This window comes from Chlorocebus sabaeus, chromosome 10 (assembly GCF_047675955.1).
Source record: "Chlorocebus sabaeus isolate Y175 chromosome 10, mChlSab1.0.hap1, whole genome shotgun sequence".
In the NCBI taxonomy this organism is placed as follows: Eukaryota; Metazoa; Chordata; class Mammalia; order Primates; family Cercopithecidae; genus Chlorocebus; species Chlorocebus sabaeus.
In genome coordinates, this window is record NC_132913.1 from 38936427 (window position 1) to 38950018 (window position 13592).

A 13592-nucleotide genomic window follows, 5' to 3' on the forward strand; every position below is an offset into this window, starting at 1 on the left:
TACATGATTCATGGTAATGGCATTGTTTTTTGCCAAAACCATTGGTATGGAATCCATAAGGCTGGAAAACTTAAATTTATCTGGGTGCTGACGGTAAACGTGGTCACTCAAAATCTGGGTGGCTCGTTTGTTTTTCTCATCCTCGAGAGAACCACTAGGCATCCAGCCAATGCCTTTTAGCCACTGAAGGTCTGACTTGTACAAATTCTGAAAGTGCAAGTGACAAATTTGTCATAATTAAATCATTTGCCCCTAAATAAAAGTTCATATTATATTATATATATTTTTAATACTTGAATTATTAGAAAATTCTAAATTTTTGGTATGAATTATAAATCAGCAAAATGTTCAGATTAAAAGCGTATTTTGAAAAACATTTTAAACAGAAGCACATAGAAAATGACTCAATCCTTTGATTGTCTAGCTCAACAATCTCGAGACTTCCACCAAAGCAATGGGTCTTTGCTGGGTCTTTGTGGAATAATGTTGCCTCCAGATGTTTGGGTGACTAGATGGGGCTTGGGCATTAGTCCAGGGTAATTGTGTAAACTCAACTCCCCTCACGATGGGACTCTGATACTTTAAAAAGCAGACATCATGTTTTGTTGGCCAAAGGAAAATCTTAGACTCACGTCGCTCTGGAGGTCATAGGCCTGCCGAGCATGGATGACATCACTCTGGTCGGGCAGGCACGTCCACTGGTGCAGGTAGTTCTTGTAGTCCACGTCGCTGACTAAGGTCTGGCACTTCTTGGCCAGCACCACCCCCAGCATGTCCACTGGGCTGCTGAACTTGGTCTTCCACTTCTCAAAGTCCTTTTTATATTCCCTGTCACTCTGGATCTTGGCCACATGCATGGACCACATCATCTTGGGGTCATCTTCAATGTTCCGGGCTCCAATGTGGTGGCCGAGCTGCTTGCGGTAACCATCTTTGTATTTGTACTAAAGAAAAATAAATGTGTCTTATTCCTTTCAAAATTAACTTCTGTTGCCATCTTTGTGGCAAATTACAAAGCGCATTAACTCTAAATATTTTACTAAGCCTAGAGAGCCAAAGACTTCAGTCTTTTGATAAGAAAGATTAAAGGCTAAATTCAGCTATGAAATTCCATACATAATAAATGCATCCTTGATCTTATCCTCATCCCACACTGCATGGGATCATTTTATTCCATTGTAATTTGTTGCCCCTTAGATTTTGTTCAATTTGAAATTAAATTGAGACTGCTTTGAAGTGACAAATTGCAATCAAATCAATATCAACAAAGGATAAAATCTTACTTCACTGGCAATTTCCCGGGAGGCTTTTGCTGCTTTGATTGGTATGGCATCAACAGGAAGATCATAACCTTTTCTCTTCAGCTCCTCATAACCCATTCGGTAGAGTTTCTGTTAAGAAATGAAGATCACTATGTTCCCCATAGACAAATATAGCATAATGATCAAATGTGCTAAATATTTTGAGTCCATGAGAGTAGCATCTGTGCCCTAGAATACTCAAATGTAATTAGAAATTATGCCCATTGATTGCTAATGATCCTGTTTTAAACTTTAAAGCTCTTCAATTACCTAAATCAGCAAAATTGTCAGCTCTTCCCAAATACAGTCATGCATTGGTTAATGACAAAGATATATCCTGAGAAATGTATTGTTATGTGATTTTGTCCTTGTGGGAACATCACAGAGTATACTTATGCAATCCCAGATGGTACAGTCTACTACACACCTAGGCTATATGGTATAGCCTATTCCTCCTAGGCTACAAACCTGTAAAGCATGCTAGTATAGGCAGCTGTAACACAATGGGAAGTATTAATATTTATGTATCTAAATATGGCTAAACATGGAAAAGATACAGCAAAAATACAGTATGATTATGGTACTATGTTATGGGACCACCATCCTGTATGTGTGCCTTTGTTGGCCAAACTGTTGTTATACAGTGCCTGTCTATACTTTCAAGAATCAGGCAGAAGTAAAACAATAGAGAAATGAAATGGATTATTATTTAGGTGCTGTTTTTCAATTCACATTGGTTGTTTCATTAGAAGTTTTTGTTAGAAAAGAGCTATGGCTTTTCATCTAATTATTCTAATGAGAAAAAATCATGCCTAAGGGGTTATCTCTTCCATGTAGCTGATGCATTGTGAAATAGTCTGTCTCCCAATATGGGACCATCCAAAATAGGATCCACATCTATAGGTAAGATACTGAGTCCACCATAATTTCTAAAACTTAAGATGTTTTGAAGAAAGTTTAAATAATGAATTTTAAAAGCTTAAGCGAAATAATTTTTTTTTCAGATCTGTGACATAACTTAAAAATTGAGAATATAATTTAAAGGTACTTTTATCCAGAAACCAGATTATTTAAAGTGCCTGTTGATCTTGGACTTGTGTTTATCTGTTAGTCCTTTGTGGCATTACTTTGATACATTCTTTAATGTTAAAGTCATTCTGTTAGAATTTAGAATTTGTTTTTAAAATATTTAATTTTCAGATGTATAAATTTCAGGAGATTATGCTGCAATGACAATGACAATAAAAATGAAATTCTCCTGCATGGCTTTTGTATGCTCACTGATCCAAAATTTCATTGAGTATCTACTATGTGTCAGGCACGATTCTAGATAAGCACTGTAGATTCAATAAGAATTGTCTCTGCCTGCAAAGAGTGCCTGTCCACACTGGGAAATGCAATACAAGCCATCACCTTGTGATGATATGTATAACAATGGACTGCAAGGAACAGAGAATACAGACTCCCCATTCTGCCTGACACAGTGAGTACTAACATTTCGATGTTCAATCTACAAGCCACTAAATAAAGAATCTAAGTAATATGTAGTTCATTAATTACAATAATTCAGGGATTCAAAGAACTTCCAGAAAACTTCACTGATTTAGAAACAATCAAAATGAGCTTTCTGAAAACACATGCTGAATTTGAAAACTTACATCACTTGTGTTGATTAAATTTGCTTTAGCCAGAACAATGTCAGGCGTATCAGGCATGATGTGGATCTGAGTCTTGTCTTTGTCCCAAGCTTCTCTATAAAGTCTCTAAAATAAGAAATAAGAATTTTTCAGTGGTGGTGGTAGATTAGTGAATGACACAGTTGGCTTCAAACAGAATTGCTGATTTTATCTGAATTAAACATTATACAGAATTGATGATATAAGCAGAACAACATAATATAAGCAGAAAATAGATGCATTATTTCTTGATTTATCTGGAACATAAGCAGAAAATAGATGCATTATTTCTTGATTTATCTGGAACATAACTGCCTTTCAAAACGGAGATTATGGGTCACATTTTCAAAGTTACAGAAAATCCTGCCTACAAGAAATCAATCTAGGTAATCACATGCTTTGCCAATATTATCAAATGAAACAGGCTTCTCCATCTTTCGGGTTGTGTCCCTCAGTGTTTAATTGAGAGGCAGCCCTTGCCTTTTCAAAAGCTGCCTTATTCAAAGTGTGCCTAGAAATCAGGGAGTTTTATTTCCTATGTGACTTGTTGTTATTATTTTGACACAGAGTCTTACTCTGTTGCCCAGGCTGGAGTGCAATGGCGCAATCACGGCTCACTGCAACCTCTGCCTCCTGAGTTCAAGTGATTCTGGTGCCTCAGCCACCTGTGTAGCTGGGATTACAGGCAAGCGCCAGCATAGCAGGCTAATTTTTGTATTTTTAGTAGAGACAGGGTTTCGCCATGTTGGCCAGGATGGCCTTGAACTCCCTATCTCAGGTGATCTGCCCGCCTCAGCTTCCCAAAGTGCTGGGATTACAAGTGTGAGCCACTGTGTCCATCTTCCATGTGGCTTATTATTTATAATTACACCTCACAATCATTGTGAAAGATTAGGATTCCCAAAATGATTTTTTTGGGGGGAATTTATCAAAATCTCTTTGATGTCCCAGAGCCATCCTTACGTCTCTTCAACAGAAGACAAGGGGATCCAAACAAAAATTTCATTGACTTACTAAAACTAGGATTTTCTTTCTTTTTTTTTTTTTGAGACAGAGTTTCACTCTTGTTGCCCAGGCTGGAGTACAATGGCGCAGTCTCAGCTCACTGCAACCTCCACCTCCCAGGTTCAAGCAATTCTCCTGCCTCAGCTTCCCAAGTAGCTGGGATTACAGGCACCCACCACCATGCCCAGCTAATTTTTGTATTTTTAGTAGAGATGGGGTTTCACCATGTTGGCCAGGCTGGTCTTGAACTCCCAATCTCAGGTGATCCACCTGCCTTGGCCTCCCAAAGTGCTGTGATTACAGGTGTGAGCCATCGTGCCCGGCTAAAACTAGGAAAATTTGATGAAAAACAGAATATTTACACAGGGTCAGAAAATCTCCCTGCCAGATTACTTATCAATTACAAAGGATAAAATGGTTACTCAACAGTATAGCAACCTGGAAATATCACTTTAACCAAGTGTTTAAGTTATTAGTAATAGAACAAATTGATATCCTGTGCCTCCTGATATGAGGTACTGAAGAGGACACAATGTGTGATCTCCTACTGAAAAGACAATCTGAGTCTATCACAAGGACCCACCAGAAAACCCAAATGGAAAGAGATTCTACAAAATAACTGACCTATGTTCTTTACGAATGTCAAAAACTTGAAAGGCAAAGAAACAGTGAGGAACTAGTCCAGAGTAAAGGAGACTAAAGACATAGCAAGTAATGCAACCTGTGGTCTTGGATTAAATCCTGAGCCAGAGAAAATATTTTCTTTTCTTATAAAGGATATTAGTGATAAAACTGAATAAATTCTGTAGACTAGCAGACTAGTGAAAATTAATTTTGTGATTTTAATCATCACAATGTGATTATTGAGAATATTCTCATTTTTGGGAAATACAGGCAGAATAGGCATCATGAAACAATTTAATTTCTCATAGAGATATATAGATATAGGTCTAGATCTGAGAGAAAGAAAGGGAGAAAAAGAGACAAAAAGAGAAGGCAAATGTGGTAAGATGTTAACATTTGGGGAATCTGGGTATACGCACACACACATACACACATATGTGAATTACGTGTACTATTTTTTCAACTTTTCTGAGTGCCTGAAATTATTTCAGTATAAAATTTTTTTGGTCTGATTGATTCCTTAAACTTGTCCATTTCCCTTTGAGGTGTGCAGCATGAGATGTGTGTGTATGGCACTTTTCTTTTTCCTGCACATGTTTGCCATGGTGCATATAACCCAGAGAAGTCAATTAAGACCCTCAGCACCAAAACAAAGGCAAGGCTTGTTAATTTCCACATACATGTATCCTGGTTCTGCACTATCCTGTTGGATTTAGTAACACCAGAGTTTCTCTTTAAAACTTTTTTTTTTTCCCATATATTCGTGGGGGCACAAGTGCAACTGCATTGTGGTAAAGTCAGGGCCTTCAGTGCATCCATCACTGGAGCAACACACATTGTACCCACCAAGCAAACAGCAGAGTTTCTCTACCTCCTAACCACTGATATTGTGTACTGGGTGATTCTTCGTTGTGGGGGCTGCCCTGTGCATTGTGGGGTGCTTAGCAGCATCCCTGGCTTCTACCCACTAGATGCCAGTAGCATGCCACTCCCCAGTTGTAAAAACCAAAAATATTTCTAGATGTTGCTAAATGTTCCTGTGGGGCAAAATTGCTTCCGGTTGAGAGTCACTAAGTTAGACTATTTCTTCAATGGCATGCACCACTTTCACCACATGGAATGCAGAGGAAATGCTGTTATTATTTACACTAGGATAGGCGCATCAGTCTATTCAGAAGGAGAGACAGCGGGCTGAAGGACCCCAGCTGGCCCGGGTTTTGTGTGGTGGCCCTGAGGCCTGAGAGCTCCATATTTCAGCATTCCCCAAACTAGAGCGCACTGCTGGGAAGTCCTGTCCCGGAACACGTATATTGATAAACTTCATGATCTCTCTCTTGTTTCACGGGGAGAAAAGAAACTTGGATTCCAAGAAGGGGGAAGTATTTTGTACAAATTTGTTGTTTTCTCAGTTTGTTGGATTCTGACTGTCATCATAAAACAACAAAAGAATAAGTAAATGCTTAAACATTCATAATGAACCTGACAGGTCAACATTTACTATACATTCTGGAAATCAACATTATAAAAAGTCTGTAAGGGGTTAGTTAGGAAAAGAGGAACTACAGTTTATCAATGCTTATTGTAAGCTGATTATGGGCTTATATATTATATAAAACTTCTGATATATATATGTAACATATATAGCATATTACATATAGTATATATATTCAGATCCTTCTAAGACCTACAGTATATACATATTTAGATCCTCCTAATAACAGATGGCTATTATATATCTATTTAAATCTTCTTACCAATTACAGATTTCAGGGCACATACTTCAATACTCTGTAATGTTCAGGGTTAGGCTTTTAGCTGAGCAGTGTTGAGTAATCTTTCCCTTCTTTGCATATAATTACTCCACCCTGCTATGTTTATTTTTTTCAATGAATATTTATTGAGTACCTATTATGTGTTAGACACTGGTGTCAGAGCTGGTGAAGAAAATAAGTTGAAGATGAAATATATACTTATTTACGGTGACAGAATTATCCATTTATCTTGATTCAGCTAAACTAAAAGCATTATAATCATTTGTCAGGAAATACGCTCTTTATAACACATCAATTGTGCCTGTGTAAGGTACTCAGAATCTTTCCCCCTCATACACTCTACCTCAACAAAACACATCTGGGTGCTTCATGCACTCAAGTTTCAAAGAAAAAAGTTTGTTCAATCATTTTCCCATTACATTTTGGTTAAATAATAAATAAGCTTTGGGTGACAAAAACTGACACTGACCCATTTTTACACGATTCAGTGTAGGATAGTTGCTAATTCAAATAAAGCGATCCAATATAAAATGTTATGTGGTGATGTATGAGGCAATGCTTTGTGGTTCTACTCATTTATTAAGCAAGCGCTATTGAGCAAATACTAGGTAGCAGGCACTATAATCTATTTTATTTATTTCCAGAGTGCTACTCACATCACTCCTATTTTTGGCATTTGTCTTTGCCAGAACTATGTCCATGGCATCAGGAATGCTGGTGAACTTGTTTCTGTCTGGAGGCTGACGATATTTTTTCTCACTGATGATTTCCGAAGCCCGCTTGTTCTTTTCTGCCTCTAAAGAACCCAAGGGACTCCATCCTATGCCTCTCAGCCACTCTAGGTCAGATTTATATAGATTCTGTGAAAAGACAGAGCAAGCCATCAAAATCCCATTCTCACCTGGATCCTAGATTCAAGTGATTCTATGCATTACAAACAGATGCATTTTAGATTTTCAATAACAATTCCTGGTTTCACTTCTCTTTGACTAAATAGCTACTCATATAAAATATGAATTAATATATAAACTATTGCATTTAATAGAAACTGACCTCACTTTGCAGTTCATAAACTTTCTTAGCTTGCACAACATCATTCTGATCAGGCAGACATGTCCACTGATGTAAGTAGTTCTTGTAGTCCACGTCACTAACCAACTCCTGACACTTCTTGGCCAGTACCACTCCCAACATGTCCACTGGACTGGAGAACTTAGTTTTCCACTTCTCAAAGTCCTTCTTATATTCTCTTTCACTCTGCATTTTGGCTACATTCATGGACAACACAAGTTTTGGGTCATCTTGCAGACTCCGGAATCCAACATGGTGGCCAAGTTGCTTTCGGTAGCCTTGTTTGTATTTAAACTGAAATCAGAGAAAACAGAGCTCTTTTAGTACACAAACAAAGGCCGAGTTAAGCTCAACTTGCTTTTTTTTCTTTTCTTTCTTTTTCTTGAGACACGGATCTCACTATGTTTCCCAGGCTGGTCTTGAACTCCCAGGCCTACTCTTCTAGCTTCAGCCTCCCTAGTAGCTGGGATTGCAGGCACAAGCCACCTCACTCAGCTTCAGTTTGCCTTGTTTTCATGTTTGTTTTCCAAAACCGAAATGAGAGAAGGGTTGTCTATGCTACCTTAGTATGGAATGTTTACTTACTTAAACTAAGCCTTGTTTACATGGAAGCTTCCGAAGAAATCTAATGTTGATACATAGAAATGTAATGTATCAACAGAGGTTATAAGAAATTAATTCTAACTAGATGCAGAAATGTATGTTTGGTTGTGCTAGCTATTGTGTATTCTGACTTTGGGGTTGTATTTAATATAGCTCTTGTGATATTCTTATGGAAATGATAATCCTTATGGGCTAAATGACAGAAAAATCAGGAAGATACATGACTAAGTAAATACACCTAATAGTGGAGACTAATTTGTTAAACAGCAGGATTTTTTTGTGGCTTGACATGTGGTTATGTCATATAACCTTGTCCTTGTCCTGTTTGGGACCTATATCTTGCATGCGCAGATGGCTAAAAATAACTAAATATGTTAGATTATGAAGAAAATTCCACAAGAGCTCCACATACTACCAAATGGATCAAAATGATTACATAAATTTAAGACAGTAAAAGTAAAATTTGGTATTTAGATTCAATTGAGAAAAATTACATTAGTACTAGATGACAGTAACAACAGTGATAACAATAATGAGTATAATAACAGCATTTACTTGATGTTAGGTGCTGAACACATCTTATACCTTACATGATACCCAGCTTCATTATTACATATATAAAATATTCAGGAGTTTAAGTGGACTATAAGTTCAACATAAGCAATCTGACAAAATTGCTTTTTAAAAAGTAGTGCCATAGATTCGGTATGGGGCACAAATAAGCTCTCTGAACTGACCTTCCTGTATCAAGAAAACAACACTAAATTTTGAGGGATTCTATTTTGACAGGAGTTTTGAAAAAACAGCATAAATTACAAATAGAATGATCAGAAGATTGAAGAATGTATAAAACTGAAACGAAAGGAGGGCAAATATGAAAAAGTCAGAAAAGCTATCAAGTGGAAGTGGAAATAGGCTACTTGTGGTGGTGTAGAACAGAGATCTAGAGCTTATCGGTAAATTATTTACGTAAAAATAAGAAGCTATATAATGGCAACTGGAAATGATCTAACAGAGAAATGACGTGCCCTGAAGGACTCCAAAATTCCTTTAAAGAATTTTTTTATTTTTGAGACACCGTCTTGCTCCATTGCCCAGGCTGGAGTGCAGTGGTGTGATCATGGCTCACTAAAGCCTCAACCTTCCGAGCTCAAGTGATCCTCCCATCTCAGCCTCCTAAGTAGCTGGGATTCCAGGCACACACCACCATGCCCGGCTAATTTTTTATTTTTTGTAAAGAAAGAGTCTCACTATGTTGCCCAGGTCGGTCTTGAACTCCTGGCTTCAAATGATCTTCTTGCCTTGGCCTCCCAAAGTGCTGAGATTACGGGAGGGAACCACTGCACCCAGCCTCCAAAATTCTTATATTTTTAAGTATCTACAGACTTTTGGAGATGGAGAGAAGGTAGGATGCTGAGTGGGAGATCAGATTAAATGTCCTTTATCTTCCAACTCTAAATTCTATGATTCTAATTCATTAAATTAAATACTTATAAAAATTGTTTTAATTTTCTGAAATTTTACAAATACAAGGACATTTGAAATTGAGGAAAATACATCTCTATAATAGTGGGAAAGTTCACTAATAGTTCATTTGAGAGTAAGATTTCAAAAGGTTCGAATTAATGGGTTCACACAAAAAGAAATGAGGTACTATCAAATTGTTGAGTTGTTAGGAGATTATTGATGTTATTTCTTCAATTCCTAAACTATCTTTAGCATATAGCATTAAATGAAAATGAGTTTACCCATCATTATTGCTTTAGGCTTATCATCTCGTTGATTTATTTTAATAAGGGATTGACCTGCAAGCTGGAGAGTGGGTAATAATGTATCATCATATTAGTTTTCCCACATTTCTGGAATGCCAGAAATTAAGTGAATTAAATAAAATATTCCCTTATGTTCTTAGAATTTATTGCCAGATTCCATTTTTAGGCACTCTTTTCCTCCACTCTGTACTTCAACCTGCATATTAACCAAATCCCTGTTTTCTTTTAAAGATTTTAATTAAGAGGTCCTGCTTCCCTATGAAATCCTGGTAATTTATTCACTATAACTAAGACCTTCTGAATTTTTGTGGTTAAGTTTTGGGATTAACAAAATGATATGCTAGCAATATGCAGAATATCTAAGTAAAATACTTGTAAAAAATTAACCAATAGAGACAATACCTAGTTTTTCACCAGATTTGCTACCGTTTCTAATCATAACTAGAATCTACCTTTGGGAGAGTGAGTCTATGAACTTTAGACCAGATTTTCAGCAGAAAGAAGAATTAAGTAAGCCCTTAGGAACTTAAACCTAAATTTCTGGACCTTCTTGGATTTTTTAAGTCCCAAGGTAATTTATTACAATTATATAAGTGCAAAATGGGTTAAACTGAAAAAACTGACAGCCTATTTTAAAAGATGTGCATATAAAATCTATCAGCATCAGTTTGTTGAGGTTGATTTATTATCTGGCACTTTGAATTTATCTAAAATAGACAAGTAGAAAACAGGAAAATTATTATATTTTCAGGAAAGTAGGGAAAACTTGAAATCTTCAGTCCTTTGTAATATCCCCAAGTAGAGCATCTTACTCTAATGGATCTTAGAGGTCTTCAGGCCCGACCTCTATTCAGGAAGCCCCTTTGGACATACGAACAGTGAAAAAGAAGAGTGAACTCTGGATAAATGAAGAGGGTAGAAGAAAATGAAGGAAGTATTATATTTTGAAAGGTAAAGCCTATCTATAAAAATAGTTACTGACATTAAGTTACCTGATTCAGATAAAAATATATCCTTCTAGAACTCAAACTAGTACTCACATCACTAGCAATGTCTCTTGAAGCTTTAGCTAGCTGTACAGAAATCGCATCAACTGGGAGATCATAGCCTTTCTTCAAAGATTCTTCCCATCCAAGTTTATAGAGTTTCTGAAAATTAAAGATATTCTTCAGCATTATTCTGCCTATATAAAGAATCTCAGCAGATTATTAGGGAAAAGTTTACCTACAGAGTGAATATCAGATCGAACATCATCTACCCTATCTTTAAAGATATGGATAAAAATAAAACAAGTTGTTTAAAGGAGTAGGAAAAGCACTGACTCAGCATCATATGACCTGGCTTTAATCTTTTTTGGCTGTGAGAAACCTGATGGTATATTTTATCACAGCCTCTGCTGTTCAGAAACAATATGGTCATATCAGGCATATCAGGTACTTTTCTCACTGCTGTTAAATACCGCCTTGGCTTACTATTTTGAAGATAGATATTAAGATAATTGCTAATAAAAACAGGTAACAACATTTTAATTAGCTAGGTGATAAAAGCAATAAATGAAATACTTTTTATAAATTGCAATAATTTAGTTGCAATCTTTCTGAGTTGACTTTACTGATTGAATGGATGTATGTGTGTTAGAACTGGGTAATAAAAAAAATAGCTCATAGTTATCCAGTACTTTCCATGGGCCAGGCACTGTGTTGAGGATCTTACACAGAATTTCCCATTTAGTCCTCATGGCAATCCAATGTCATAGGTATGTTTATGGTCCCAACTTTAGGGATGAGGAAAGTGAGATTTAGACAGGTAATTGAGTTACCCAGTATCATACATCTCAAAAATGGCAAAGCCAAAACTCATACCAAGTCTGTTTGATGCAATTTTTACCTTATTTATGTGTTTATTTATTAGAGATAGGGTCTCCCAATGTTGTCCAAACTGGATTCAAACTTCTGGGCTCAAGGGATCCTCCTGCCTTACCTTTCTGAGTAGCTAGGACTACAGGTGCATGTCATCGCACCCGGCTGTTTGATGTAATTTTTTTCAACAATTATCTATTGATTTCCTGCTTGGTATCAAGCACAATGAACACAGAGATAAACAGACACAGAACCGGCTCCATGAAGTATACAGTTGTGGCTGAAGCCTTTGCTCTTAACCACTCTATTTTGCAACATCCTGGGCTAATCAGTGTGTCATTTCCAAACTTCCATTGCTTCAACATTTATATCAGTATTTACTATTACATTATTTTATAAGTTCATAAGTTTCAATACAAAACCCTTACAAGTAATTTTCATGTAACTTTACCTGACTATACAGTGTTTGATTCTGCTTGGCTTGTAAAATATCTGGTGTATCAGGCATCACGTGAACATTGGTCTTATCTTTATTCCAATCAACGGTGTATAAATACTAGGAAGTGGGAAAAAGAGACATGAAATTGGAATAATTGGGACAAGCAGGAAAGAAAAATATGTATTTATATATTAGTACTTGAATGCACTCAATTTGACATAGTAAAGTAATAACTAAGTAGCATATAATTCAGAAAAGACTCTAAAAACAAACTCAGATTTTAAAAAATAATCTTTTAAGTATTTTCTGTTTTCTACAAAGGAAAGTATTGAAGATATAATAATTAAAAATATAAGTAATTTCTAACCCAACTAGAAGGTCAAGAGAAGAAAGAAAAGTAAGAAGTGGACAGAAGAAGATCGTGTAGGGGAATGATCTGGAACGGTTTGCCACTGCCTAGGAATGATGGACCTGGATTAGATTTCTCCAAACAAGAACCAGAGCCTGCTAGCCTTTCCTCATGTGGAAGCTGTGTGGACAGCCACTGTTCTGTGTACCTTGTTCATGGTGTGCGCATTCTGCTTGGCAAGCACCATGTCCATGGAATCAGTCAGCTTCTTAAACTGGAAGTTGCTCGGGTGCTGGCGGTATTTCTGATCACTGGCATATTCAGTTGCTTTCTTGGCCTTCTCCACTTCCAGAGAACCTGCTGGACTCCACCCAAGCCCTTTGTACCATTCATTGTAATCTTGCTTATATTCATTCTATAAAGAAGATAAGCAAATTCTACTTTATCTTATCCATTTGGACACAAAAGCATGGCATGTAAACAGACTGTAATCTCCCTTCCCATGCTAGGATTCCAACCATCACCCAAGTAGGAGAAAGCCTTACATCACTCTGTATGCGATTCATATTCCTGGTCAGTTCAATGTTCATTGCATCTGGAAGGAGGATGTACTTGTGAATCAGGTGCTTGTAGTTAGTATTGGTGATGTTGGCTTGGGCATCCTTGGCAGCCGTGACACTGAGCATGTCAGCAGGGGTGTGGTAGCTGGTCTTTGTGTTCTCATAGTTTTTCTTGTACTCCCGATCAGATTGCATCTTAGCCACTTGCATGGAATGGACTAACTTGGGATCATCCTCGAGACTGCGGAAACCAACCATTTTCCCCTTCCCTTTTTCATAATCGTGCTTGTATTTATACTGTGAAGAAAATATGAGTTTTTACACAGAGCAATTCCTTTGACTAAAAATTGGTCTAGTGTCAATATGCTATATTATTTTTGTATAATTATAAAATATAATTAAAAATTATATTTGTATAGAGCTCTATAGTTCACGAATGCATTTTTCATATTTATTGATATAACTGAATACAACTCTCCTTTGTGAGGTAGATAGCAAAGTTCTTATTACTGCTCTCATTTTATAGATGAATAAGTTGAGACCCAGAGAGCTGAGCAACTT

General features: G+C 36.8%; 1 protein-coding gene across 3 annotated transcripts in view; it reads right to left on the reverse strand.

Annotated features, from left to right (window-relative positions):
- NEB (nebulin) overlaps nucleotides 1-13592 on the reverse strand; it is a 223338-nt gene that overhangs the window by 136862 nt on the left and 72884 nt on the right. For all 3 annotated transcript variants that reach the window (XM_073019680.1, XM_073019681.1, XM_038002139.2), the window contains 10 exons: nucleotides 13017-13328; nucleotides 12680-12886; nucleotides 12135-12239; nucleotides 10865-10972; nucleotides 7432-7743; nucleotides 7035-7238; nucleotides 2960-3064; nucleotides 1284-1391; nucleotides 633-944; nucleotides 4-207 (listed from right to left, as the gene is read on the reverse strand). In XM_073019680.1, coding sequence (XP_072875781.1) covers nucleotides 4-207; nucleotides 633-944; nucleotides 1284-1391; nucleotides 2960-3064; nucleotides 7035-7238; nucleotides 7432-7743; nucleotides 10865-10972; nucleotides 12135-12239; nucleotides 12680-12886; nucleotides 13017-13328 — 1977 coding nt within the window. The remainder of the gene's footprint in view (nucleotides 1-3; nucleotides 208-632; nucleotides 945-1283; nucleotides 1392-2959; nucleotides 3065-7034; nucleotides 7239-7431; nucleotides 7744-10864; nucleotides 10973-12134; nucleotides 12240-12679; nucleotides 12887-13016; nucleotides 13329-13592) is intronic.